The sequence below is a fragment of the Geotrypetes seraphini genome, chromosome 2, assembly GCF_902459505.1.
Source record: "Geotrypetes seraphini chromosome 2, aGeoSer1.1, whole genome shotgun sequence".
NCBI lineage: Eukaryota > Metazoa > Chordata > Amphibia > Gymnophiona > Dermophiidae > Geotrypetes > Geotrypetes seraphini.
Genome location: NC_047085.1, coordinates 463,253 through 490,399, shown reverse-complemented (window position 1 = coordinate 490,399; position 27,147 = coordinate 463,253). Strand labels below are relative to the sequence as shown.

General features: G+C 44.0%; 1 protein-coding gene across 4 annotated transcripts in view; it reads left to right on the top strand.

The window, feature by feature from the left end:
• The window catches only part of MAPK15 (mitogen-activated protein kinase 15), a 269,713-nt gene that overhangs the window by 115,838 nt on the left and 126,728 nt on the right, over nucleotides 1-27,147 (top strand). For all 4 annotated transcript variants that reach the window (XM_033933020.1, XM_033933019.1, XM_033933021.1 and 1 more), the window contains one exon: nucleotides 21,569-21,706. In XM_033933020.1, coding sequence (XP_033788911.1) covers nucleotides 21,569-21,706 — 138 coding nt within the window. The remainder of the gene's footprint in view (nucleotides 1-21,568; nucleotides 21,707-27,147) is intronic.

Below are 27,147 nucleotides of genomic sequence, written 5' to 3'. Positions count from 1 at the left end.
AAATCAAAGTTAGTTTATGTTTAAAGACTTTATAAAATTCTACCGAAACGCCATCAGGACCAGGAGCTTTACCAGAAGATAGGTTCCGTATGGCCAGATCAATCTCTGAATCATCAAAGGGTTTCTGCAAATTGATGTCCAATTTGGAAACTTTAGGAGACTGTAACGAACCAAAAAAAACATCTGCCATATTAGGTGTGTCAGACTTATCTGAGGAGTGAGAAATGAGATTAGAGCTAAGTAGAAAATAATCAATTCTAGAGTAACTTTTGTGTGAAGGAGAAAAATAAGTGTAGTCACGAACATCTGGATGCTGTATTCTCCACGGTTCTACAAGATTATAGTGCTGTAGAAGAGAATGTAGGGTAAAATTAGCTTTAGAAGGAGTAATGTTAGCAGATGATTGTCTATCCAGCCAAATATCTAGGGGCAAATTGAAATCGCCTGCCATAATAATAGGAAGAGGATCAAACTCTGATAAAACATGAAAAAGTTGTGTAAAGAATTGAGGCGAGTCAATGTTAGATGCGTATATATTGATGAGAAGTACTTCTTCAGAGAAGATTTTGGCTTTAACAATCAACCATCTACCATCAGTGGGATATCTTTATGAGATAAGATTGCAACTCCATGTTTTCTTCCAACAGCTGGGGCTTCATCCGCTGCGGATAGCCAGTTATTGGAGCCCAGAAAATGAGAGATATTGGAGATGTGTGTTTCCTGTTAACAAAACAATTGAGGGTTTCAACTTTTTGAGGTGGGTAAATATTTTCTTCCTCTTAACCGGGTGTCTCAAACCATTCATGTTCCAGGAAATAAAAGAAAGCGAAGAGAGTGTATTGTTAGTAGCCATTATATAAGATGATACACAGTCTGATTAAGAGTAAGCTTCCGATGGATTAGAATCAGAGTAGGTAGTGCATAGAAGAAAAGAGGCCTCTTGGGAATAGTAGAAAAGAATGGCATAGAGAACTCAAAGAGAGTTCAGCTCAGGAGAAGGTCTAATTGAAAAGAATGAGGGAAAGCAGTCAAACAAGAGACACTTGAGGAGGGAACATCCTCCAATTGTAAAAAAACATACAGTTTGCCAGTAAAATATGAAATGAAAGGACTCAGGCAATATACAATATGGGTCATTTAAAAAAACAAAAACAACCTCTGAAAAAGTACATATATTACAGACAGAGTTCTTGTAAATGAGAGTTAGCATATAAATTATAGGATATCTACAAATGCATCCCAGGGGACCATAACAGTGGCCAGCAATAGTAAGGTTGAAAGAAAGTAAAGCACTATAAATGAGGAGTTGTCCAGTATGTTATGAGACTACCCAAATAGGCAGAGGCATAATAAACCAAAATTGTGAGAGATTGATATAATTGTTACAGGAAAAAACATATGCATAATTAAGACCATTACAGAGGCTGGCAAAGGGTGTAAAATATGTTGCAGTTACAAATATAGTATGAGAAAAACAGATTATTCAAATATGCAGCAGTGGCCAAGGAGACTACAATTGGTTGTATCGTATGCGGTGAGTGTATTAATCTTAGGAAAAGTAGCAATAAAATGAAAAGCTAGATCTGTAAATCTAGTCAACATCAAAGAAAAAGGCACAATATGAGTAGTGCTAGCAATACAATTAGTAAATGTAATGCGTATGTGGAGAACGTAAAAACAGCGCATGAGTAGTTAGAAAGTGATGAGAAATGGGTCTAAGTTACAAAGAAGAAAGATATGAGAACTGATTGGAGTACAAATGGTACAGAGAGTATGATGATGGAGTACATAGAGTCATGCAATGTGAAGGTACAAATAGAGATAATAAATCCAGTAGATGTACATTGAGTGAAATATCAGAAGTATCATGAGCAGCAAATCATTATGATTAAGACACACAAAGATAAATCTGAACAGAAAGAGTAGGAAGTTGTAAAACACGTTAAAAAAAAAACCCAAGAGGTTAGGTGCAAAGAGAGAAAGCTATTCTGATGTTTTTATGTACACTGCAGTCTGTCATTCTGGCGGTTCAGCCAGGGGAGTGTCTGACTTCTCTCGATCTGATGGAGGCCTTCTTACATGTTTCAATTCGGGCCACCCATCAGCGCTTCCTTCGCTTTATGATCTTGGGTCAGCACTATCAGTTCTGTGCGCTTTCTTTTGGTCTGGTCACGGCTCCCCAGACGTTCACCAAGGTTATGGTAGTTGTCACAGCGGCCTTGCGGACAGAGGGCATTCTGGTTGATTCGGGCGAAGTCGTTTCAGGAGAGCATGGGTCACGGCTTGGGTGGTGGAGTTTCTGCAGTCGCTGGGGTCAAACTTTCCAAAAGTCAGTTAGCCCCATCTCAGTGTCTGGAGTACCTTGGGGTTCTGTTTGACACCTCCTTGGAGAAGGTCGTCCTCCCAGAGGCCCAGGTAATAAAATTGCAAACTCAGATTTGCCTGCTTATGGCGACCCGGTGATCTCCCGCAGGATTTCCTTCAAGTCTTGGCGGCTTCCCTAGACATAGTGAGGTGGGCACGGGCCCACATGCATCCTCTTCAGTATGCTCTGCTTCGGAGGTGGTCACCCCAGGGACAAAGTCTGGATCTCCCTGTTCCTCTGAGGGGCTTGGTGCACTGCAGTTTTCGTTGGTGGCTCCAGACCTCCCATCTTGTTCAAGGGATGAGTCTGGATCAACCACAGTGGACAGTGCTTCTCATGGATGCCAGTCTCCTCGGTTGGGGAGCACAGTGTCTAGGTCACTCAGCTCAGGGCACCTGGTCCACAGAAGAGGCGTCCAGGTCAATCAATGTTTTGGAGACCAGAGCTGTCCATCTTGCGTTGTCAGTCAGGGTTCTGTCGGACAATGACAGGGCGGTGGCATATGTCATAGTAACATAGTAACATAGTAGATGACGGCAGATAAAGACCCGAATGGTCCATCCAGTCTGCCCGACCTGATTCAATTTAAATTTTTTTAATTTAAATTTTTTTAAATTTTTCTTCTTAGATATTTCTGGGCAAGAATCCAAAGCTTTACCCGGTACTGTGCTTGGGTTCCAACTGCCAAAATCTCTGTTAAGACTTACTCCAGCCCATTTACACCCTCCCAGCCATTGAAGCCCTCCCCTGCCCATCCTCCACCAAGTGGCCATACACAGACACAGACCGTGCAAGTCTGCCCAGTAACTGGCCTAGTTCAATATTTAATATTATTTTCTGATTCTAAATCTTCTGTGTCATCCCACGCTTCTTTGAACTCAGTCACAGTTTTACTCTCCACCACCTCTCTCGGGAGCACATTCCAGGCATCCACTACCCTCTCCGTAAAGTAGAATTTCCTAACATTGCCCCTGAATCTACCACCCCTCAACCTCAAATTATGTCCTCTGGTTTTACCATTTTTCTTTCTCTGGAAAAGATTTTGTTCTACGTTAATACCCTTCAAGTATTTGAACGTCTGAATCATATCTCCCCTGTCTCTCCTTTCCTCTAGGGTATACATATTCAGGGCTTCCAGTCTCTCCTCATACGTCTTCTGGCACAAGCCTCCTATCATTTTTGTCACCCTCCTCTGGACCGCCTCAAGTCTTCTTACGTCTTTCGCCATATACGGTCTCCAAAACTGAACACAATACTCCAAGTGGGGACTCACCAATGACCTGTACAGGGGCATCAACACCTTCTTCCTTCTACTGACTACGCCTCTCTTTATACAGCCCAGCATCCTTCTGGCAGCAGCCACTGCCTTGTCACACTGTTTTTTCGCCTTTAGCTCTTCGGACACTATCACCCCAAGGTCCCTCTCCCCATCCGTGCATATCAGCTTCTCTCCTCCCAGCATATACGGTTCCTTCCTATTATTAATCCCCAAATGCATTACTCTGCATTTCTTTGCATTGAATTTTAGTTGCCAGGCATTAGACCATTCCTCTAACTTTTGCAGATCCTTTTTCATATTTTCCACTCCCTCTTCGGTGTCTACTCTGTTACAAATCTTGGTATCATCTGTAAAAAGGCACACTTTTCCTTCTAACCCTTCAGCAATGTCACTCACATACATATTGAACAGGATTGGCCCCAGCACCGAACCCTGAGGGACTCCACTAGTCACCTTTCCTTCCTTCGAGCGACTTCCATTAACCACCACCCTCTGGCGTCTGTCCGACAGCCAGTTTCTGACCCAGTTCACCACTTTGGGTCCTAACTTCAGCCCTTCAAGTTTGTTCAACAGCCTCCTATGAGGAACTGTATCAAAGGCTTTGCTGAAATCCAAGTAAATTACATCTAGCATATGTCCTCGATCCAGCTCTCTGGTCACCCAATCAAAAAATTCAATCAGGTTCGTTTGGCACGATTTACCTTTTGTAAAGCCATATTGCCTCGTATCCTGTAACCCATTAGATTCAAGGAAGTACACTATCCTTTCTTTCAGCAACACTTCCATTATTTTTCCAACAACTGAAGTGAGGCTCACCGGCCTGTAGTTTCCTGCTTCATCCCTGTGACCACTTTTATGAATAGGGACCACACCCGCTCTCCTCCAATCCCCAGGAATCACTCCCGTCTCCAGAGATTTGTTGAACAAGTCTTTAATAGGATTCGCCAGAACCTCTCTGAGCTCCCTTAGTATCCTGGGATGGATCCCGTCTGGTCCCACCGCTTTGTCCACCTTCAGTTTTTCAAGTTGCTCATAAACATCCTCCTCCGTGAACGGCGCAGAATCTACTCCATTTTCTCGTGTAACTTTGCCAGACAATCTCGGTCCTTTTCCAGGATTTTCTTCTGTGAACACAGAACAGAAGTATTTGTTTAGCACATTTGCTTTCTCCTCATCACTCTCCACATATTTGTTCCCAGCATCTTTTAGCGTAGCAATTCCATTTTTTATCTTCCTCCTTTCACTAATATATCTGAAAAAATTTTTATCTCCCTTTTTTACATTTTTAGCCATTTGTTCTTCCGCCTGTGCCTTCGCCAAACGTATCTCTCTCTTGGCTTCTTTCAGTTTCACCCTGTAGTCCTTTCTGCTCTCCTCTTCTTGGGTTTTTTTTATATTTCATGAACGCCAACTCTTTCGCCTTTATTTTCTCAGCCACTAGGTTGGAGAACCATATCGGCTTCCTTTTTCTCTTGTTTTTATTGATTTTCTTCACATAAAGGTCCGTAGCCATTTTTATCGCTCCTTTCAGCTTAGACCACTGTCTTTCCACTTCTCTTATGTCCTCCCATCCTAACAGCTCTTTCTTCAGGTACTTTCCCATTGCATTAAAGTCCGTACGTTTGAAATCTAGGACTTTAAGTATCGTGCGGCCGCTCTCCACTTTAGCCGTTATATCAAACCAAACCGTTTGATGATCGCTACTACCCAGGTGAGCACCCACTCGAACATTAGAGATACTCTCTCCATTTGTGAGGACCAGATCCAATATCGCTTTTTCCCTTGTGGGTTCCGTCACCATTTGTCTGAGCAGAGCCTCTTGAAAGGCATCCACAATCTCCCTACTTCTTTCCGATTCCGCAGACGGAACATTCCAGTCCGCATCCGGCAGGTTGAAATCTCCCAAAAGCAGAACCTCCTCTTTCCTTCCAAACTTTTGGATATCCACAATCAGATCCTTATCAATTTGCTGCGATTGAGTCGGAGGTCTGTAGACTACACCCACGTAGATAGAAGTTCCATCTTCTCTTTTCAGAGCAATCCATATCGCTTCTTCCTCTCCCCAGGTCCCTTGCATTTCGGTCGCTTGGATATTGATCTTTACATAGAGAGCTACTCCTCCACCTTTTTTGACCATGTCTGTCCTTCCTAAAAAGATTATATCCCGGTATGTTTGCATCCCATCCATGTGATTCACTGAACCATATAGCAACAATATCTAGATCTGCCTCTAATATCAGGGCTTGCAGATCATGAACTTTGTTGCTTAGACTGCGAGCATTTGTGGTCATTGCTTTCCAGCAATTTTTCAGCGATAATCTCCTTTTTCGTATGGATTTTTGTGTTGTTTCACTTTCCGTTGCAATACTAAGAAATGAGTTGCTGATATTGCTTATGTGCAGCCTTTACTACTATCACATCTTTTCTTTTGCCGGGGGTGGTCTCTATAATTGTCCTTCGTACATATACCATCCCCACCTTCTAGTTTAAATGCCTAGAAAAATATTGTCTAAATTTCTCTGCAAGGTTTCTTTTTCCTGCTGTAGTAATATGTAGCCCATCAGTGCAATATAGCTTCTTGTCCTTCCATGTATTTCCCCATCCTCCTATGTACCTGAAGCCTTCTTGATGACACCAGGCTCTGAGCCATCTATTAAAGTCCTCTATGTTTTTCACTCTTTGCTCTCCCTTTCCATATGCAGGCAGTTTTTCAGAAAAAGCTAAAGTCTTTACTAAAGGTTTCATGCCCTCACCAAGTTCCCGAAAAGCTTTCAGTACTGCAAGTGTGGAGTTGTTGGCCAGGTCATTTGTTCCCAGATGGATAACAACATCAGTGTTAAAATCCTTAGTTTCTTCCTTAATTATAGTCAGTATTTGCCTGGAACTCCTGGTAGCTGAGGATCCTGGAAGACATTTCACTATTTTGGTCTCGCCCTGTGTTCTAAGGTTAATGCCTCTGATGATAGAATCCCCCAACAGTAATAGTTTTCTGTTTTTGGCTTTTTTATTTGTACTTAGGGTGCGCTTGTTCTCTTGAGTTATCTTCATTGGTTCCAGTCCCACCTCCCTTCTGTTTTCCTGAGTATCGCAGTGCGCTAGTGGAGCAAAGGAATTCTATAGAGGTAATATTAGTGAAGGTGGATGTTTCTGTGTTACATGTCGCAGTCTTCCTGAGCCTACTGTGACCCATTTATTCCTGGGCTGTTTTATTCTTTGAGGTAGAGGTGGTAAGTTGGTATGATTTTGTGGAGTGATGGAAGCCGGTTTAAATTGTATTCAATTCCTGTTTAAGTTTGCAGAGCTCCTCCTTAATACTGGCAAGTTGAAGACAGATGGGGCAAGCCTTAAGCCTCCAAATAGTATGTCTTGGAATTAAAGCACCACAGTGATTGCATAGAATAAAGGTCATCTTGATTGGTTGTGAAGTGACTTGATTTGAGTAGTCCTGATTAAATGGGTCTCTATATATGAATAGTGGTCCCTGGGATTGGTGGGACTATAAGTCTTATCCTTATTTCTATGAAGGGAAAGGGAAAGAGGAAATAAGATTTAACAGAGGAAAGAGAAGGGTTTATTTTTTTGTGCTTTTTTTTTTTTTTTAGTAAGAAATAGGGATGAGAAGAGAAATTAAGCAGATATAATGCTGAAAACCAGTGAAAAGAGCAGAATATGAAATGCAGAGCAACTTATCTTATTGAATGAAGTTCCAGGGCAGCCTTGTTCACAGCAATGTCCCAAAGATAATGCAATTAACCTTAGAAGTAAAACAGAGCCCCTCCCTTCTCCACCTAATCAGCAGAAAACAATGGCTGAATACTAGTAAGACAGAAATATAGGCTCTATACCACCTAAAACACAGTATTTTAAACAAAAATGCAGGTTCTATCAGTGCTACCTTAAAACACAGGATTTATAACAGGATTTTCCCTACTTTAGTCACCCTGAGCCACAGGCACCAGGATTTAATTAGAGTTAACAAAGTCTTACCTTTTTCCTATGAAGAGGAAGAAGAAATAAGATTTAACAGAGGAAAGAGAAGGGTTTATTTTTTTGTGTTTTTTTATATTTTTTTTAGTAAGAAACAGGGAGGAGAAGAGAAATTAAGCAGATAAAATGCTGAAAACCAGTGAAAAGAGCAGAATATGAAATGCTGAGTAACTTAGCTTTTAGAAGTTCACAGGGCAGCCTTGTTCCCAGCAATGTCCCAAAGATCATCAGGAGGGCACTAAGAGAATTCAGGTGGTGCAGGAGGCGGCTCTGGTCTAGGCAGAGTCTCACCTCCAGGACATCTTGGCCTCCCACATAGCCGGAGTGGAGAATGTTCAAGTGGACTTCCTCAGTCGTCACGTGCTAGATCCCGGAGAGTGGTATCGAAGCCACGTGGCCTTTCAGTTGATAGTGCAGTCTTGTGGTCAGTCCCTGATGGACCTGATAGCCATGAGTGTCAGTGCCAAAACACCCTGCTGCTTCAGTTGTCGCAGAGAAAGTCAGGTCGAGGGCCTGGATGCTCTGGTTCAACCAGAGCCAATGGAGGGGCTGTCGTATGTGTTCTCTCCGTGGCCATTAGTGAACATAAGAATTGCCGCTGCTGGGTCAGACCAGTGGTCCATTGTGCCCAGCAGTCTGCTCATGCGGCGGCCCTTAGGTCAAAGATCAGTGCCGTATTTGAATCTAGCCTTACCTGCGTACGTTCTGGATCAGCAGGAACTTGTCTAACCTAATCTTGAATCCCTGGAGGGTGCTTTCCCTTATAACAGTCTCCGGAAGAGCGTTCCAGATTTCTACTACTCTCTGGGTGAAGAAGAGCTTCCTTACGTTTGTATGGAATATATCCCCTATTATCTTTAGTGAGTGCCCTCTCGTTCTCTCCACTTTAGAGAGGGTGAACAATCTCTCTTTCTCTACTAAGTCTATTCCCTTCATTATCTTGAATGTTTCGATTATGTCCCTCTCAGTCTCCTCTTTTCAAGGGAGAAGAGGCCCAGTTTCTCTAGCCTCTCGCTGTACGGCAACTCCTCCAGCCACTTAACCATTTTTGTCGCTCTTCTCTGGACCCTTTTGAGTAGTACTATCTCCGTTTTCATGTACGGCGACCAGTGTTGGATGCAGTATTCCAGATGGGGGCGCACCATGGCCCAGTACAGTGGCATAATAACCTTCTCCAATCTGTTTGTGATCCCCTTCCTAATCATTCCAAGCATTCTGTTTGCCCTTTTCACTGCCACTGCACATTGCGCGGACGGCTTCATTGACTTGTCTACAAGAATTCCCAAGTCTCTTTCCTGGGGGGTCTCTCTGAGTACCGCATCGGACGTCCTGTATTCGTGTATAAGATTTTTGTTACTGACATGCATCACCTTGCACTTATCCACGTTGAACCTTATTTGCCATTTCGCAGTCCATTCCTCGAGCGTGTTTATGTTTCGTTGTAGGTCTTCGCAATTCTTCTGTGTCCTCAATACTCTGAATAACTTTGTATCATCCGCAAATTTAATCACCTCGCTCGTGTTTCCAATTTCCAGGCCATTTATAAATATGTTGAAGAGCATGGGCCTGAGCACCGAACTCTGCGGTACTCCACTTGTGACGCTTTTCCAATCTGAGTATTGTCCATTTACCCACACTCTCTGTTTCCTATCCGCCAACCAGTTTTTAATCCACGTGAGTATATCACCCTTGATTCCATGGCTCACAATTTTTTGAAGTAGTTGTTCATGCGGGACCTTGTTGAACGCCTTCTGAAAATCCAGATATGCAATGTTGACCAGGTCTCCCTTGTCTTTTTGCCTGTTTACTCCCTCGAAGAAGTGCAGTAAGTTTGTCAAGTGAGATCTTCCTTTGCTGAAGCCATGCTGGATGGTCCTCATCAGATTGTGTTCGTCAAGGTGATCAATGATGCGGTCCTTTATCAGCGCCTCTACCATTTTTCCCAGTACCGAAGTCAGACCATGCTTGCTCTAGCATTTTTACAGTGCTTATGCTCTTCCTAATCTTAGAAACATAGAAACATAGAAAGATGACGGCAGATAAGGGCCATAGCCCATCAAGTCTGCCCACACCATTTACCCACCCTCTTAAGTCTACTGACCCCTAAAGTACAATAATTATACTGTCATTCTACTGACCCGCTAATTCAAGTCCTAGTGACCCTATCCCTTGGCATGACCTCGTAGGGATCCCACATAGGTATCCCATTTGTTCTTGAAGTCTGGGATGCTGCGTGCCTCGACCACCTGTACTGGAAGCTTGTTCCAATGCTCAATCACTCTCTCCGTGAAGAAGTACTTCCTGGCGTCTCCACGAAACTTCCCTCCCTTGAGTTTGAGCGGATGTCCTCTTGTGGTCGAGGGTCCCTTGAGAAGAAAGATATCCTCTTCCACCTCGACCCGTCCCGTGATGTACTTAAAAATCTCAATCATGTCTCCCCTCTCCCTACGCTCTTCGAGAGTGTAGAGCTGCAATTTGCTCAATCTTTCTTCGTACGGGAGACCCTTTAGCCCCGAGACCAACCTGGTGGCCATCCACTGAACCGATTCAATTCTGAGCACATCCTTACGGTAATGTGGCCTCCAGAATTGCACACAGTATTCCAGATGAGGTCTCACCATGGCTCTGTACAATGGCATCATGACTTCAGGTTTCCTGTTGACGAAGCTTCTCTTGATACAACCTATCATCTGCCGTGCTTTAGATGAAGCCTTCTCCACTTGAGTGGCTGCTTTCATGTCAGCACTGATGATTACTCCCAAGTCTCGTTCTTCCGTAGTCCTTGTTAAAGTTTCTCCATTCAGGGTGTAGGTTCTGCAAGGATTTCCGTTACCGAGATGCATGACCTTACATTTCTTGGCGTTGAAGCCCAGCTGCCAGATCAAGGACCATTTTTCTAAAGTACGCAGGTCTTGCTCCATAGCATCCTGTAGATTATAGCCGTTTACTATATTGCATAGTTTGGCGTCATCAGCGAATAAGGTTACCTTGCCTTGAAGCCCTTGAGTTAGATCCCCAATGAATATGTTGAAGAGGAGTGGGCCCAGGACTGAACCCTGTGGCACTCCGCTAGTCACCTCTGACATTTTAGAGAAGGTACCGTTAACCACCACCCTCTGAAGTCTGCCACTAAGCCAATCTTTAACCCATGCAGTTAGAGTCTCTCCTAATCCCATCGATTTCATCTTGTTCAGCAGCCTGCGGTGTGGGACGCTGTCAAACGCTTTGCTGAAGTCCAGGTACACGACGTCCAAGGACTCTCCTGAGTCCAGTCTTCTTGTTACCCAGTCAAAGAAGCTGATTAGATTGGACTGGCATGACCTACCCTTGGTGAATCCATGTTGGCAGGGATCCCGGAGATTTCCCTCGTTCAGGATCGTATCTAATTTATATTTAACTAGTGTTTCCATGAGTTTACACACTATTGAGGTGAGGCTTACCGGTCTATAGTTCGCAGCCTCAGCCTTGCAACCCTTTTTATGTAGAGGAACGACATTGGCTGTTTTCCAGTCCAACGGAACTATCCCCGTACTTAGTGAGAGATTGAATAGCATTGTCAACGGTTCCGCCAGAACATCTCTCTTCCCCACCCTGACTCTCATCCCTTCGTAGTTCCCGTTTCGGAAGTTCAGTGCTTTGGCCGTTGTTCTGGATCGATTTTTGTTCCTGTGTTCAGGTTGAAGTGGATCATATTGTGATCACTGTTTCCCAGCTTCCCTTCTACTTCTATACTTTGTGCCGGTCCTCGTAGTCCATTTAGAATTAAGTACAGAATTGCATTTCCTCTCATATTTTCCTTGACAAATTGTTCCAGGAAGCAATTGCCTACAGCATCCAGGAACTTTGTCTCCCTACTGCAGCTGGAGGTGCCTAGGTTCCAGTCTATCCCCGGATAATTGAAGTTACCCATGATAACTGCGTTTCCTCCCTTACATTTGTGTTTAATCTCGTCTGTCATTTCTCCATCAGTCTCTTCGGACTGCACTGGAGGTCGGTAGTAGATGCCGATCTTCGTATCTGTTCCATTTGTTCCCGGTATTTTGGCCCATAGAGACTCTACCTTATTGTTTGTTTCTGGCATGTTCTCTCCGGTAGACTCAATTCCCTCTTTTATGTATAAGGCAATACCTCCACCTTTTTGTCCTACTCTGTCTCTGCGGTATAGCTTGTATCCCGGTAGCACAGTGTCCCAGACGTTTTCCTCGTTCCACCGTGTTTCCGTGATGCCGATGATGTCTCGGTTATCTTTCTGTGCCATAGCTTCCAATTCCCCTATCTTATTCATAGTAACATAGTAGATGACGGCAGATAAAGACCCGAATGGTCCATCCAGTCTGCCAAACCTGATTCAATTTAAATTTTTTAATTTTATTCTTAGCTATTTCTGGGCAAGAATCCAAAGCTTTACCCGGTACTGTGCTTGGGTTCTAACTGCCGAAATCTCTGTTAAGACTTACTCCAGCCCATCTACACCCTCCAGCCATTGAAACCCTCCCCAGCCCATCCTCCACCAAATGGCCATATACAGACACAGACTGTGCAAGTCTGCCCAGTACTGGCCTTAGTTCAATATTTAATATTATTTTCTGATTCTAAATCCTCTGTGTTCATCCCACGCTTCTTTGAACTTAGTCACAGTTTTACTCTCCACCAACTCTCTCGGGAGCGCATTCCAGGCATCCACTACCCTCTCTGTAAAGTAGAATTTCCTAACATTGCCCCTGAATCTACCACCCCTCAACCTCAAATTATGTCCTCTGGTTTTACCATTTTCCTTTCTCTGGAAAAGATTTTGTTCTACGTTAATACCCTTCAAGTATTTGAACGCCTGAATCATATCTCCCCTGTCTCTCCTTTCCTCTAGGGCAAACATATTCAGGGCTTCCAGTCTCTCCTCATACGTCTTCTGGCACAAGCCTCCTATCATTTTCATCGCCCTCCTCTGGACCGCCTCAAGTCTTCTTACGTCCTTCGGCAGATACGGTCTCCAAAACTGAACACAATACTCCAAGTGGGGCCTTACCAATAACCTGTACAGGGGCATCAACACCTTCTTCCTTCTACTGACTACACCTCTCTTTATACAGCCCAGCATCCTTCTGGCAGCAGCCACTGCCTTGTCACACTGTTTTTTGCCTTTAGATCTTCGGACACTATCACCCCAAGGTCCCTCTCCCTGTCCGTGCATATCAGCTTCTTTCCTCCCAGCATATACGGTTCCTTCCTATTATTAGTCCCCAAATGCATTACTCTGCATTTCTTTGCATTGAATTTTAGTTGCCAGGCATTAGACTATTCCTTTAACTTTTGCAGATCCTTTTTCATATTTTCCACTCCCTCTTCGGTGTCTACTCTGTTACAAATCTTGGTATCATCTGCAAAGAGGCACACTTTTCCTTCTAACCCTTCACCAATGTCACTCACAAACATATTGAACAGGATTGGCCCCAGCACCGAACCCTGAGGGACTCCACTACTCACCTTTCCTTCCTTCGAGCGACTTCCATTAACCACCACCCTCTGGCGTCTGTCCGACAGCCAGTTTCTGAACCAGTTCACCACTTTGGGTCCTAACTTCAGCCCTTCGAGTTTGTTCAACAGCCTCCTATGAGGAACTGTATCAAAGGCTTTGCTGAAATCCAAGTAAATTACATCTAGCATATGTCCTTGATCCAGCTCTCTGGTCACCCAATCAAAAAATTCAATCAGGTTCGTTTGGCACGATTTACCTTTTGTAAAGCCATATTGCCTCGGATCCTGTAACCCGTTAGATTGAAGGAAGTACACTATCCTTTCTTTCAGCAACACTTCCATTATTTTTCCAACAACCGAAGTGAGGCTCACCGGCCTGTAGTTTCCTGCTTCATCCCTGTGACCATTTTTATGAATAGGGACCATATCCGCTCTCCTCCAATCCCCAGGAATCACTTAGGCACCGTGTGTTTGCGTACATACACTTAAGTTTGCGGCCTGTAAATTTCTTGCATTTCCTTCCCCTTTCTGTCTCCTTCGCTTCCGTCCCTTTTGATCCATCAGGATTTCTGTCATGCCTATGATTCGGTGAGTCTGCCCCGCAATCTTCCTGCATGGTATCCTCTGGCAGAGTTCTACTCCGCATTGTTCGTCATGCGGGCCTGTGGTTCTGGTGGCTCCGGATTGGCTCCAAAGTCATGGTATGCAGATCTGGTGTGGCATCTGATGGCTCCTCTGCCTCTTACGCCCATTCCTATGTTCGATCCCGGTCCCTTTTGTCTTACGGCTTGGCTTTTGAAAGGGAACGCCTAGGTAAGAAGGGGTATTCAGATAAAATGATCTCCACCCTCTTGGAGTCCCGGAGACTTTACACATCTCGGGCTTATGTGCGAGTTTGGCGTTTCTTTGAGGACTGGTGTGGGGCGCATGGAGTGGTCTCTTTTCGTTCTTCCCTGCCTAACATCTTAGAGTTCTTGCAGAATGGCCTGGACAGGGGCCTGGCTTGGTCTTCTCTCCGGGTTCAGTTAACGGCCTTGTCAGCCTTTCGTGGGTTGTTATGAAGTCAGCGGCTGACTGCCATTCTTGATGTCGTTCGCTTCTTGCGGGTGGCCAAATTGCTCAAGCCTCCTGTGCTACCGTCTGCTCCCTCTTGGGATTTGAATCTGGTCCTGTCTGGACTGGTGCGCCCCCTTTTGAGCCTTTGGGCGCCTGCTCATTGAAGGACCTTACTCTTAAGGTGGTCTTCTTGTTGGCTATTGCTTCTGCTAGGTGTATTTCGGAGTTGCAGGCTCTCTTGTAGGTCTCCCTGGAGTGTTCTAGGGAGTGGGTCGTGTTTCAGCCTATTCCTTCCTTTCTACCAAAGGAAGTTTCTCCTTTTCATGTCACTCAAGCAGCGGTCCTCCCAGTATCCCACCGGATAACATATAAGCTATGCATACTCACCTTCAAAACCCTTCTTAATAAAACCCCAGCGTTTATTTACAAATTATTGATACCATATTCTCCAATCAGAACCCTCAGATCTAATGAACAGAATTTATTAACTATTCCATCCCTTAAGGTCATTAATACAAGACGACAATTTATTTTTTCTGTTACGGCACCTCAGTTAGAAACATAGAAACATAGAAAAAGCGGCAGAAAAGGGCTATAGCCCACCAAGTCTGCCCATTCCAAGTATCCCCCCCTGAATTTACTCCCTTAAAGATCCCACGTGAGTATCCCATTTTTTCTTAAAATCCGTTACGCTACTGGCCTTTATCACCTGGGGTGGGAGTCTGTTCCAATGATCCACCACTCTTTCGGTGAAGAAGTACTTCCTGGGATCGCCATGAAACTTCCCTCCCCTGATTTTGATTTTCAGCGGATGCCCTCTGGTGGTTGAGGGTCCCATGAGCCAGAAGATATCATCTTCTGACTCGATGCGTCCCGTGATGTACTTATACGTTTCAATCATATCTCCCCGTTCTCTTCTTTCCTCAAGTGAGTACAGCCGCAACTTCTTTAGTCTTTCTTCATACGTGAGATCCTTGAGCCCCATGACCATCCTGGTGGCCGTTCGTTGAACCGACTCGATCCTCAGCACGTCCTTTCGGTAGTGTGGGCTCCAAAACTGAACACAGTACTCTAAGTGAGGCCTCACCATGGCTCTGTACAACGGCATCAGAACCTCAGGTCTCCTGCTGACGAAACCTCTACGGATACACCCCATCATTTGTCTTGCCCTGGAGGAAGCCTTCTCCACTTGATTGGCAACCTTCATATCCTCGCTAATGATCACTCCTAGATCGCGTTCCGCCGTAGTTCTAACCAAGGTCTCACCATTTAGTACATAAGTTCTACGGGGGTTTCTCCTGCCCAAGTGCATTATCTTGCATTTTTTAGCATTGAAGCCTAGCTGCCAAGTTTTTGACCATTGTTCCAGCAGCAGTAGGTCGTGTGTCATATTATCAGGTAATACGCATCTGCCTACTATGTTGCAAAGTTTGGCATCGTCGGCGAACAGTGATACCCTTCCTCTAAGTCCTTTCGTCATATCTCTTATGAATAAATTGAATAGGATCGGACCCAGGACCCAGTTATGGAACGCCCTTCCAATTTATTTAAGGGAAGAGAAGAATCTTGAGAAATTAAAAAGCAACTTAAAAACTTCTCTTTAAAGACTCTTTTGATAATTGACGAAACTTACTGCAGCTTAAAATATTTTATTGTACTATATTACACTGTTTCTTTGTTATTCCTTTTGTATTTTTCCTTTTTTGTTCTACTTTCCTATAATGATTTGTATTTCATCTCCCTCCTTTCCTTGTGTTTTTAGTTTGTAATCGTAATTTTTTTTAAAAAATATTGTAAGTTAATATGTATTGTTCTGTTTCGTATTATTTCCCAGAAATTGTAATTTTAATTTGTTCATCGCTTTGAAACACGATTAAGCGATTAATCAAAACAACTATTAAACTTGAAACTTGATCTTCTGAGCAGAAACAGTTACGTAAGTTTGATGTCTGTCGAGTTTTTCGCTCTTATGTGCAGAGGACTCAGGAGTTCAGGAAATCAGATCATCTCTTTGTCCTTCTTGCGGGTCCTCATAAGAGGGATGGCACTTCCAAGGCTATCATCGCGCGTTGGATCAAAGAGACTATTGCGTCCGCATATCTTCTTCAGAAAAAGCCTGCTCCGGAATTTCTCAGGTTCATTCCACTCGGGGTCAGGCGGCTTCTTGGGCTGAGTCTTTGTTAGTTCTTCCAGTGGACATTTGTAAGGCTGCTGTTTGGTCTTCCTTGCATTCCTTTGTCAGACACTACCATGTGGACGTTCAGGCACGTCGGGATACGGTGTTTGGTGAGCATGTTCTGGTATTGGACCTTTGGGGGTCCCACCCATGATGGGGACTGTTTTGGTACGTCCTGCTTATAAGATAGCTATACCAGTCTGGAGAGTTGCTAAAGAAGGATAAATTAGGTTCTTACCTTCTAATTTACTTTCTTTTAGCCTCTCCAGACCAGTATAGGACCCCACCCTGTCTATTATCGTGTTATTCTTCTGACTGTTTCACGTGCAGATTTCGTTTTTTTTCTGCAGACTCTTGTATTTTTCTAGGGCCGAGGAGAATTGAAGAACAGCAGCTGTGGCTCAGCTGGCGAGCTGTTGGGACATTTTCTTGCTAGGATCTCTCCTTTGCATTTTCCAACAGCATTTGGATATATTAGTTGTTACTCCTGTTCGGAGTCTTGTTTATTTCTGTTTCAAGTTCTTAGTTCTGCTTGGTTATTCGGCAGACTGATAGGAATAGGGAAAGGCCCCCCTTATATGTACTATTCCACAATTTTGTTTCAGTCTCCACCTGCTGGTCATGATGAGATATATACCCGCTTGTGTGATATCTGTACTGGCCTGGAGAAGCTAAAAGACAGTAAATTAGCAGGTAAGAACCTAATTTCTCCTTCACATTAACCTGTGAACTGCATATATAATTTGCATATATTTGCTTGAGGAGAGAGCTGTTGATAAAAAGATTTCTTTGGATCAGTTTAGGACCTTTTTGAGACTTTGGGGAGTAGCAAGTGGGAGAGAGGCCTAGAAAAACTGTTTAGTCAGGCCAAGCACACTATATTTCAAAAGGGATGTGAATCCACTCACCCTAACCTAAAAGCACTTCTTAAGGAGAGACCTCTGGCTGGTTTCATCCTCTTAGTTTGAGACTGAACTCTGAGGACTTTCTTAAGAGATCAGATTCCACAGGTGATCCTTGAGGGGCTAACTCTGAGTAAGCCTGGTTCAGCTTTCTGCCTAGATTAATGATTTAGGGTACATTTCAGGGCATATCATAAGATTAGAGCACAAATAGCTGTTGAGGAAAGGCTCTGGTGTTAATTTAATTCTCTCCCACCAAGGCAGAGCTTTTTGATTTATAGGCTCTCCAGCCAACCAGGAACTGGGAATTACTTTGGTAGGATTTTTCTGCCCTTTCTTTTTTTTTCTTCCAGGTGTAAGTACTTATGCACCCAAGTATGGCTGGGAAAAATCGTATCACCAAAGCTGCTGCTCAGGTTACGACTTCTGTTTCTGTGAAGACAGAAAATGTTACCCAGGCAGAGGGAGTAGTTCCATGTACAAGCTGTCTTCAGCTTCAATCCCTCATGAAGGAAGTAAGAGAACCGAGAGAGGAGGTGGAAAGACTAAGAAGCATCCATGAGAATGAGAGGCACATCGATGAAATGGTTCATGAGGCGTAAAAGATTTCCAGCAGTGGGGAAGAAGAGGCTGTGCTGAGGGAAGGCAACTGGACTCAGATTACGGAACACTGCAAGATTGGTACTGTGACTCCCCCCGCCCTTGAACTGAAGAATCGGTATGCTGTCCTGGAAGTGGAGGAGATGAGAGCATCCCGAGGAGAGAAAGGACCAAAACTTGAGATCTCAAAAATTACTGGATCCGTGACCACTAGGAGGAGTAAGGTAGCAGAATTGGCGATTCCCTTCTAAGGAATACAGAAGCGTCCATCTGCAGAGCAGACATGATGTCATTGGAGGTATGCTGCCTGCCTGGTGCCAAAATCCAAGATGTTACAGAGAAATTGCTGAGACTCATCAAGCCTGATGACCATTATCCGATGCTGCTCATCCAAGTCGGCACTAACGATGCTACCAGGTAACCCTGCGAATGTATCAAAAGTGACTTTGTGGCTCTGGGAGAGAAGGTGAAGCAGTCAGGTGCACAGGTGGTATTTTCATCCATCCTCTCTGTCGAGGATAAAAGCTCTGTCGAGGATAAATGCGTGACTACGTGGATGGTGTCCTGCCTCCATCCCTTACAGTTCAGATTTCGCTCACAGCATAGCACAGAACTTCTTCTATTAACCTTAACCATTAAAATCAAACAAACCTTAAGCATGGGACACCAGGCAGCTCTACTCCAATTTGATATATCAGCCGCCTTTGACTCAGTCAACTATCACTTATTTTTAACCAGGCTAAAAGAGAAATAGACATTGAGGGTACTGTTCTAATCTGGTTCAAAGATTTACTACAGAAAAGGAAATACCTTGTCTGGAAAGATGGAACATTCTCTAGAAGCTAGAAAGCACTCTGCTGTGACAGATTCAGAACCAATGCTAGGAAATTCTTCTTCATCTAAAGGGTGGTGGACACCTGGAATGTGCTTCCAGAGGGTGTAATGGGACAGAGTACAGTTTTGGGGTTCAAGAAGGGATTGGATAACTTCCTGAAGGAAAAGGGGATAGAAGGGTATAGATAGAGGATAGAGGATCACTATACAGGTCCTGGACCTGATGGGCCGCCGCGTGAGCGGACTGCTGGGCATGATGGACCTCTGGTCTGACCCAGCAGAGGCACTGCTTATGTTCTTATGTGTCCTTCAAAGATTGCCACTCTCCCCAATACCATACAACCTCTTCATGAGTTCCTTGATCACATTAATTTCAACAACAATGAATGCTTACTGTGTTATGCAGATGACATCCTTCTGCTCATCCTGATCAAACACAAAGCACATGATGTCTCTCAAAAGATATCCAGTGGCATAGACAAAATACATACCTGATCTACAATCAATAAAATCAAACTAAACACAACAAAAACCTAGGGTTTCACAACATCTCGTAAACAATCCCTACAGCTGTTACATTACCCTCAGGAACCTCTCTAAATGTAGACAAAATCTCTAAGTTCCTCGAAGTTATACTCAACCGAAAGAAGTTATTCTGCGATTGTATCAGGCGATGGTGCGTCTGCATCTGGAGTACTGCGTCCAATATTAGTTGCCGTACTTTAAGAAGGACATGGTGTTACTCGAGAGGGTTCAGAGGAGAGCGACGCGTCTGATAAAGGGGATGGAAAACCTTTCATATGCTGAGAGATTGGAGAAACTGGGTCTCTTTTCCCTGGAGAAGAGGATACTTAGAGGGATATGATAGAGACTTACAAGATCATGAAGGGCATAGAGAGAGTAGAAAGGGACAGATTCTTCAAACTTTCAAATAATAAAAGAACAAGAGGGCATTCGGAAAAGTTGAAAGGGGACAGATTCAAAACGAATGCTAGGAAGTTCTTCTTTACCCAACGTGTGGTGGACACCTGGAATGCGCTTCCAGAGAGCGTAATAGGGCAGAGTACGGTACTGGGGTTCAAGAAAGGATTGGACAATTTCCTGCTGGAAAAGAGGATAGAGGATTACTGCACAGGTCCTGGACCTGTTGGGCCGCCGCGTGAGCGGACTGCTGGGCACGATGGACCTCAGGTCTGACCCAGCAGAGGTATTGCTTATGTTCTTATGATTCCTTCTTCCCTTACTACAGTAGACTGCTCTGGCTACCTATTAATGCTTGCACCGCCTTCAAACTATGATGTGTAATATTCTGCGAACTCTGCAGAACCATTTATAAACTTTTTCATCAACTAAGAACATAAGAAATGCCGCTGCTGGGTCAGACCAGTGGTCCATCATGCGGCGGCCCTTTTGGTCAAAGACCAGTGCCCTAACTGAGACTAGCCCTACCAGCGTACGTCCTTGTTCAGTAGAAACTTGTCTAACTTTGTCTTGAATCCCTGGAGGGTGTTTTCCCCTATCACAGCCTCCGGGAGAGCGTTCCAGCCAGAAAACTTAAAACATTTCAGTTGATCCTTCCCTCTTCCAAAGCTGTAAAATACAAGTACATATTTAACTCACTACTCACTACCTTGGCACCAAGACATGAAATAATCTTCCAATAATTATCAAGACAGAACTTGACTGCCTCAGATTTTGAAATAAACTAAAGACTTTCCTTTTTGAGAACTTATACTTCATCGATACTTAACAAGTATGCTCTTCTACAGCAACCTGCACAGCATTTCACCCTTCCAGAGCCACAAGAACTCCCTCCTCAAACTCTACATAACACCAATTTGCTTGTATCTAACTCAACTGTATGTACTTCAAACTTCTGTACTGTAATTGTAATGACAACTCAATGTTCCCCTCTGATGTATGATTACTAGATCTCCTCTGTGTTCATCCCATTCTTTTTTGAACTCTGTCACCATTTTCTTCTCCCCCACCTCCCTCGGGAGCGCATTCTAGGCATCCACCACCCTCTCTGTAAAGAAGAATTTCCTAACATTACTCTTGAGTCTACCACCCCTTTAAACATAAAAGTAAGATGTCAAACTATTTACCATCTAGATCTCTGCGTTCTGAGAATTTAGCGTTATTAAAAACAAATGCTAATCCAAAATATGCTGAGACCAGTAAAATAGCCTTTTGCTGTGCGGGGGTCAAATTATGGAACTCACTTGTTGGTCAATTACGTAAATGTTATCACAAGGGTAATTTCAGAAAACTATTAAAAACAAAGTTATTTGTTAATGCATTTTTTAGTAACTGATCTTTGAAGGACACTTTATGTGATTATCTGATGATTATATGCTAATGTTTGTTTTTATTTGTCTTACTGAATTATGTATGTAATAATATGTAAACCATTTAGGTTTAAACGGTATATACATTTTTTAAATAAATAAATATAAACTTCTTGATTTGTAAGTTGCCTTGAACCTAGATAGGCATAGAGCGACTCAGAAATTGAAGATTAGATTAGATTTAATCTATAAGAACCCATTTATTTGTGTAAATCAGTGTTTTATGTGTGAAAAATAATGGTTAAAATTTTGTTCATTTTTTTTTTGGGGTGGGATTGTGAAAGTTACACTTCTCTGTTTGGATTTCTTGAGTGGGGAGGGTGCTGCGGCTTTGACATTTCCCTCTCCTTGATTAGGTTTGTTTGATGAGGTGATCATCCTCTATTCACATTTCAAGAATGTGACAGTTATTCTACTTTATTGTTTGTGAGCAACAGATAGTGATTATTTACTTTATTTATTTAAAAATTTATACAAAATTACATGCATTATCCTTTATCATTCTGAAGCAAGATGAATCATTGACTCATTTTTACCATTTATTAGGGAGAGGCTGACCTTTGAGGACATTTTACCTTCATCATGCCCTCCAGAGGCCCTTGACTTAGTAAAGAAGCTCCTTGTATTTAATCCTGACAAGAGGTTAACAGCAGAAGAGGCACTTGAGCACCCATATGTAAGGAGGTAAGACAATGTCTCCAAGGTATGGTCAGAAATAAAATGGAACAAACTATATAATCTTACTAGCAAAAGCTAAAAAATATATAAAGAAAGTATAATTAAACTAAATAATTAATTTATGGAGCATGTATGGTTGGGCAGACTGGATGGACCACCATTCCGGGATTCAAGGGCAAGTTGGATGCACACCTTCTCGCAAATCACATTGAGGGATACGAGTAAACAAGGTTTCTCAACAGGGAACACCTGGCTTAGCCTCCGCGGGTGCGGGTCGCCGAACTGGATGGACCTAGGGTCTGATCCGGCGAAGCCATTTCTTATGTTCTTATGTTTATCTGCCATCATTTATTATGTTACTATGTTATGTATAACTAGAAAACAGGCTAAGCACATTAGCAATTAAATCAGTAGAGAGTGCACAAATTTCAAATAGTGGAGAAAAAGACCTCAGATATCTTAGATATAGAAATATGATGGTAGATAAAGGACAAATGGCCCATCTAGTCTGCCCATCCTCAGTAACCATTAATTCTTCCTCTCTCTAAGAGATCCCACATGCCTTTCCCATGCCTTCTTGAATTCAGACACAGTCTCTGTCTCTACCACTTTTTCTGGGAGCCTGTTCCACACATCTACCACTCTTGCTCCAATAAGTCTCAAACTTGAGAAAAGGTAAAACTTGGGCTTCAGTAGATTATTTCATTGTCCTTCTCTTTTTTAGTTAAGTACCTTGCTTTTACAGCGTCCAAGTCCTTGATCACTCGATGGATTCAAATGGCCATTTCCGCGACTTCCATCACCCGCAGCAAACAGACGCCAATTAATGTCATTATGCCATTATATAGGTCCATGGTGAGACCCCATCTGGAATACTGTGTACAATTCTGGAGACCACATTACCGCAAAGATGTGCTGAGACTTGAGTCGGTCCAGCGAATGGCCACACAGATGGTCACGGGGCTCAGGGATCTCCCGTATGAGGAACGGCTGAATAAACTGCAGCTCTACTCCCTTGAGGAACGCAGGGAGAGGGGGGACATGATCGAGACATTTAAGTACCTCACGCGCCGTATCGAGGTGGGGAAGGATATCTTCTTCTTCAAGGAACCCACGTCAACACGAGGGCATCCATGGAAAATCAGGGGAGGGACATTACATGGCGACACCAGGAAATTCTTCTTCACCGAGAGGGTGGTGGATCGATGGAATGGTCTTCCGATGCAGGTGATTGAGGCCAGCAGTGTGCCTGATTTTAAAGCTAAATGGGATCGAAAGGTGGGATCTCTTCGCAAAGGGAGGTAGGGGAGGGTCATTGATGTGGGCAGACTTGATGGGCCTTGGCCCTTATCTGCCGTCACCTTCTATGTTTCTATGTTTCTAAGTACATTTACAGCACATTCGACGAGCAATGTAGCTGCGTTGTGGGTGGAATCTCATGTAATTCAGCTTGATGAAATTTGCAGGACGGCTTCTTGGTTCTCTCTTCATGCCTTTCTCCAGTTTTACTGAGTTATTGTGATGGCATGTTTTGTTGTTCATCTGTCCTTCTCTAGCTACTGTGGCTTTGGTATGTCACCTAGCGTATGGAATCCGGAAGGGCTGTAATAGAATGGAAGATTAGGTTTATATCGATCTTCATTGTTAGTTTCTCAAGGATTCCTTACAACCCGCCCTTTCTGTATAAGTTTCAAGTTTATTTATAGCTTGATATACCGACCATCACAAGTATCTGGCTGGTTTACAGTAATAAAAGTTAAAATATTAAAATATTGTTTAAAAAAAAATTGAAATAAAATAGGGGGGATTGAGACCAGGACAAAGACAATATTAGGGCACTCAGTTGTTTAGAGTTTCCTGCTCCTTTTTGCCTCAGTTACTCTCCTTACAGGCTTGAAGATTTTCCTACTAGTGACCAGATCCTGTGGGGAGTTTCTGTGAGTATGCAAATTACTGAAGGCCTTTCTTGGGATGCTCACTGCATACAGCAGGTTAGAAACATAGAAACATAGAAATAGACGGCAGATAAGGGCCACAGCCCACCAAGTCTGCCCACCCCAATAACCCTCCCCTACCTACTCATATACTGGGGTGGAAAGGAACTATCCTGATGGGACGAGTCAACACTCAGATTCCGAGGTAAGGACCCAATATGCAAACAGTTCTCTTGGAGCCACACAGACTCGGTCAGGAATAGCCTTACAGGGACTCAGCAAACACAAAGTGTGGAGGGCCATGTATGTTAATGCACACAGTTTAGGCAATAAAATTCTAGAACTAGAAACTGAAATAAGGGATGCCAACCTGGACGTGGTGGCAATATCCGAGACTTGGTTCACTGACGCACATGGGTGGGATATGGCTATACCGGGGTACAATCTACTTCGTCAGGACAGAGAGGGCAGGTTAGGTGGAGGGGTAGCACTATACATTAAGGAAGACATCAAAACTACCAGGATCACTGATGTTAAGTATACCGGGGAGTCCCTCTGGGTTAACCTGGCACGAGGTAGTAAAAAATGCCTGTATCTTGGTGTGGTATACAGACCTCCAAGACAACCGGAAAACATGGACGCAGAATTAATTGAAGACATAGAGAATATAACTCTACGGGGTGACACTGTGCTGCTAGGGGACTTCAATATGCCTGACGCAGACTGGAACACATTATCAGCAGCAACCAGCAGCAGCAGGAGGCTTCTGAACTCCATAAAAGGAGTACATCTCAGACAGATGGTAACGGAGCCCACTAGGGCCCAGACGATCCTGGACCTGGTGCTCACAAACGGGGAAAGCATCTCAGAGGTCTCGGTGGGAGATACGCTAGCCTCCAGCGACCATAACATGGTATGGTTCAACATTGGGAAAGGATCCCCTAAATCAATCACAAAAACAAAGGTGCTCAACTTTCGGGGCACGTATGGGAGATCATGTTCATCAGACGCTACAGGACCAAGAAGAGACCGGCAATGTGGAAACTATGTGGTCGTACCTGAAATCATCCATACACGAAGCAACTAATCGCTACATAAAATCAGAAGATAAACGGCAAAGAAACAACAAACCCCAATGGTTCACTGAAGAGATCTCACTCCTCATTAAGGAGAAGAAAAAAGCATTTCTTTCCTACAAACGCACCCAGAGAAGAGAAACTAAAGTAGAATATAAAACCAGATCGGCAGCGGTCAAAACAGCAGTTAGGGAGGCCAAACGTCGAGTGGAGGAAACTCTGGCAAAAAACATTAAAAAAGGGGACAAAGCCTTCTTTAGGTATATCAGCGATAGGAAAAGGAACACAGACGGTATAGTACGCCTTAGACAACCGGACGGAAACTACGCGGTGGCGGATTCAGAAAAAGCAGAACTACTAAATGAATATTTCTGCTCGGTCTTCACCTGCGAAGCACCGGGACACGGACCACAGTTGATGATAATACAAGACTTAGATGACCCGTTTCAGAACGTTGAGTTCACTCCTGGGGACGTCTACAACGAACTGGCAAGGCTAAAGGTAAACAAGGCCATGGGACCGGACAATTTACACCCAAGAGTGCTCAGAGAATTGAGAGATGTCCTGGCAGAACCGTTGGCGGTGCTCTTCAATCTCTCATTAAGTACGGGGAAAGTTCCGTTGGACTGGAAAACAGCCAATGTCGTTCCTCTACATAAAAAGGGTTGCAAGGCTGAGGCTGCGAACTATAGACCGGTAAGCCTCACCTCAATAGTGTGCAAACTCATGGAAACACTAATTAAGTATAAATTAGATACGATCCTGAACGAGGGAAATCTCCGGGATCCCAGCCAACATGGATTCACCAAGGGTAGGTCATGCCAGTCCAATCTAATAAGCTTCTTTGACTGGGTAACAAGAAGACTAGACTCAGGAGAGTCCTTGGACGTCGTGTACCTGGACTTCAGCAAAGCGTTTGACAGCGTCCCACACCGCAGGCTGCTGAACAAGATGAATTCTATGGGATTAGGACAGACTCTAACTGCATGGGTTAAGGATTGGCTTAGTGGCAGACTTCAGAGGGTGGTGGTCAACGGTACCCTTTCTAAAATGTCAGAGGTGACCAGCGGAGTACCACAGGGTTCGGTCCTGGGCCCACTCCTCTTCAACATATTCATTAGGGATCTGACTCAAGGGCTCCAAGGCAAGGTAACCTTATTCGCTGATGACGCCAAACTATGCAATGTAGTAAACGGCTATAATCTTCAGGATGCTATGGAGCAAGACCTGCGTACTTTAGAAAGTTGGTCCTTGATCTGGCAGCTGGGCTTCAACGCCAAGAAATGTAAGGTCATGCATCTCGGAAATGGAAATCCTTGCAGAACTTACACCCTGAATGGAGAAACTTTAGCAAGGACTACGGCAGAACGAGACTTAGGAGTAATCATCAGTGCTGACATGAAAGCAGCCACTCAAGTGGAGAAGGCTTCATCTAAAGCACGGCAAATGATAGGCTGTATCAAGAGAAGCTTCGTCAACAGGAAACCTGAAGTCATGATGCCACTGTACAGAGCCATGGTGAGACCGCATCTGGAATACTGTGTTCAATTCTGGAGGCCACATTACCGTAAGGATGTGCTCAGAGTTGAATCGGTTCAGCGGATGGCCACCAGGATGGTCTCGGGGCTAAAGGGTCTCCCGTACGAAGAAAGACTGAGCAAATTGCAGCTCTACACTCTCGAGGAGCGTAGGGAGAGGGGAGACATGATTGAGACATTTAAGTACATCACGGGACGGGTAGAGGTGGAAGATGATATCTTTCTTCTCAGGGGACCCTCGACCACAAGAGGACATCCGCTCAAGCTCAGGGGAGGGAAGTTTCGTGGAGACACCAGGAAATACTTCTTCACGGAGAGAGTGATTGAGCATTGGAACGAGCTTCCAGTGCAGGTGGTCGAGGCACGCAGCATCTCAGACTTCAAGAACAAATGGGATACCTATGTGGGATCCCTACGAGGTCATGCCAAGGGATAGGGTCACTCGGACTGAATGAGCGGGTCAGTAGAGTGACAGTATAATTACAAGGGATAGGGTCACTAGGACTGAATGAGCGGGTCAGTAGAGTGACAGTATAATTACAATTATTCTTTAGGGGGTCAGTAGATTTAAGAGGGTGGGTAAATAGTGTGGGCAGACTTGATGGGCTATGGCCCTTATCTGCCGTCATCTTTCTATGTTTCTATGTTTCTATGTTTCACGTGGCGATCCCATTTTGACTTAAAATCAGGCACGCTCCTGGCCTCAACCACCTGCAGTGGAAGATCATTCCAGTGATCAACCACCCTCTCGGTGAAGAAGTATTTCCTGGTGTCACTGTGTAGTTTCCCGCCCCTGATTTTCCACGGATGCCCTCTTGTTGCCGTGGGGCCTTTGAAAAAGAAGATGTCCTCTTCCACCTCGATATGGCCCGTGAGATATTTGAACGTCTCGATCATGT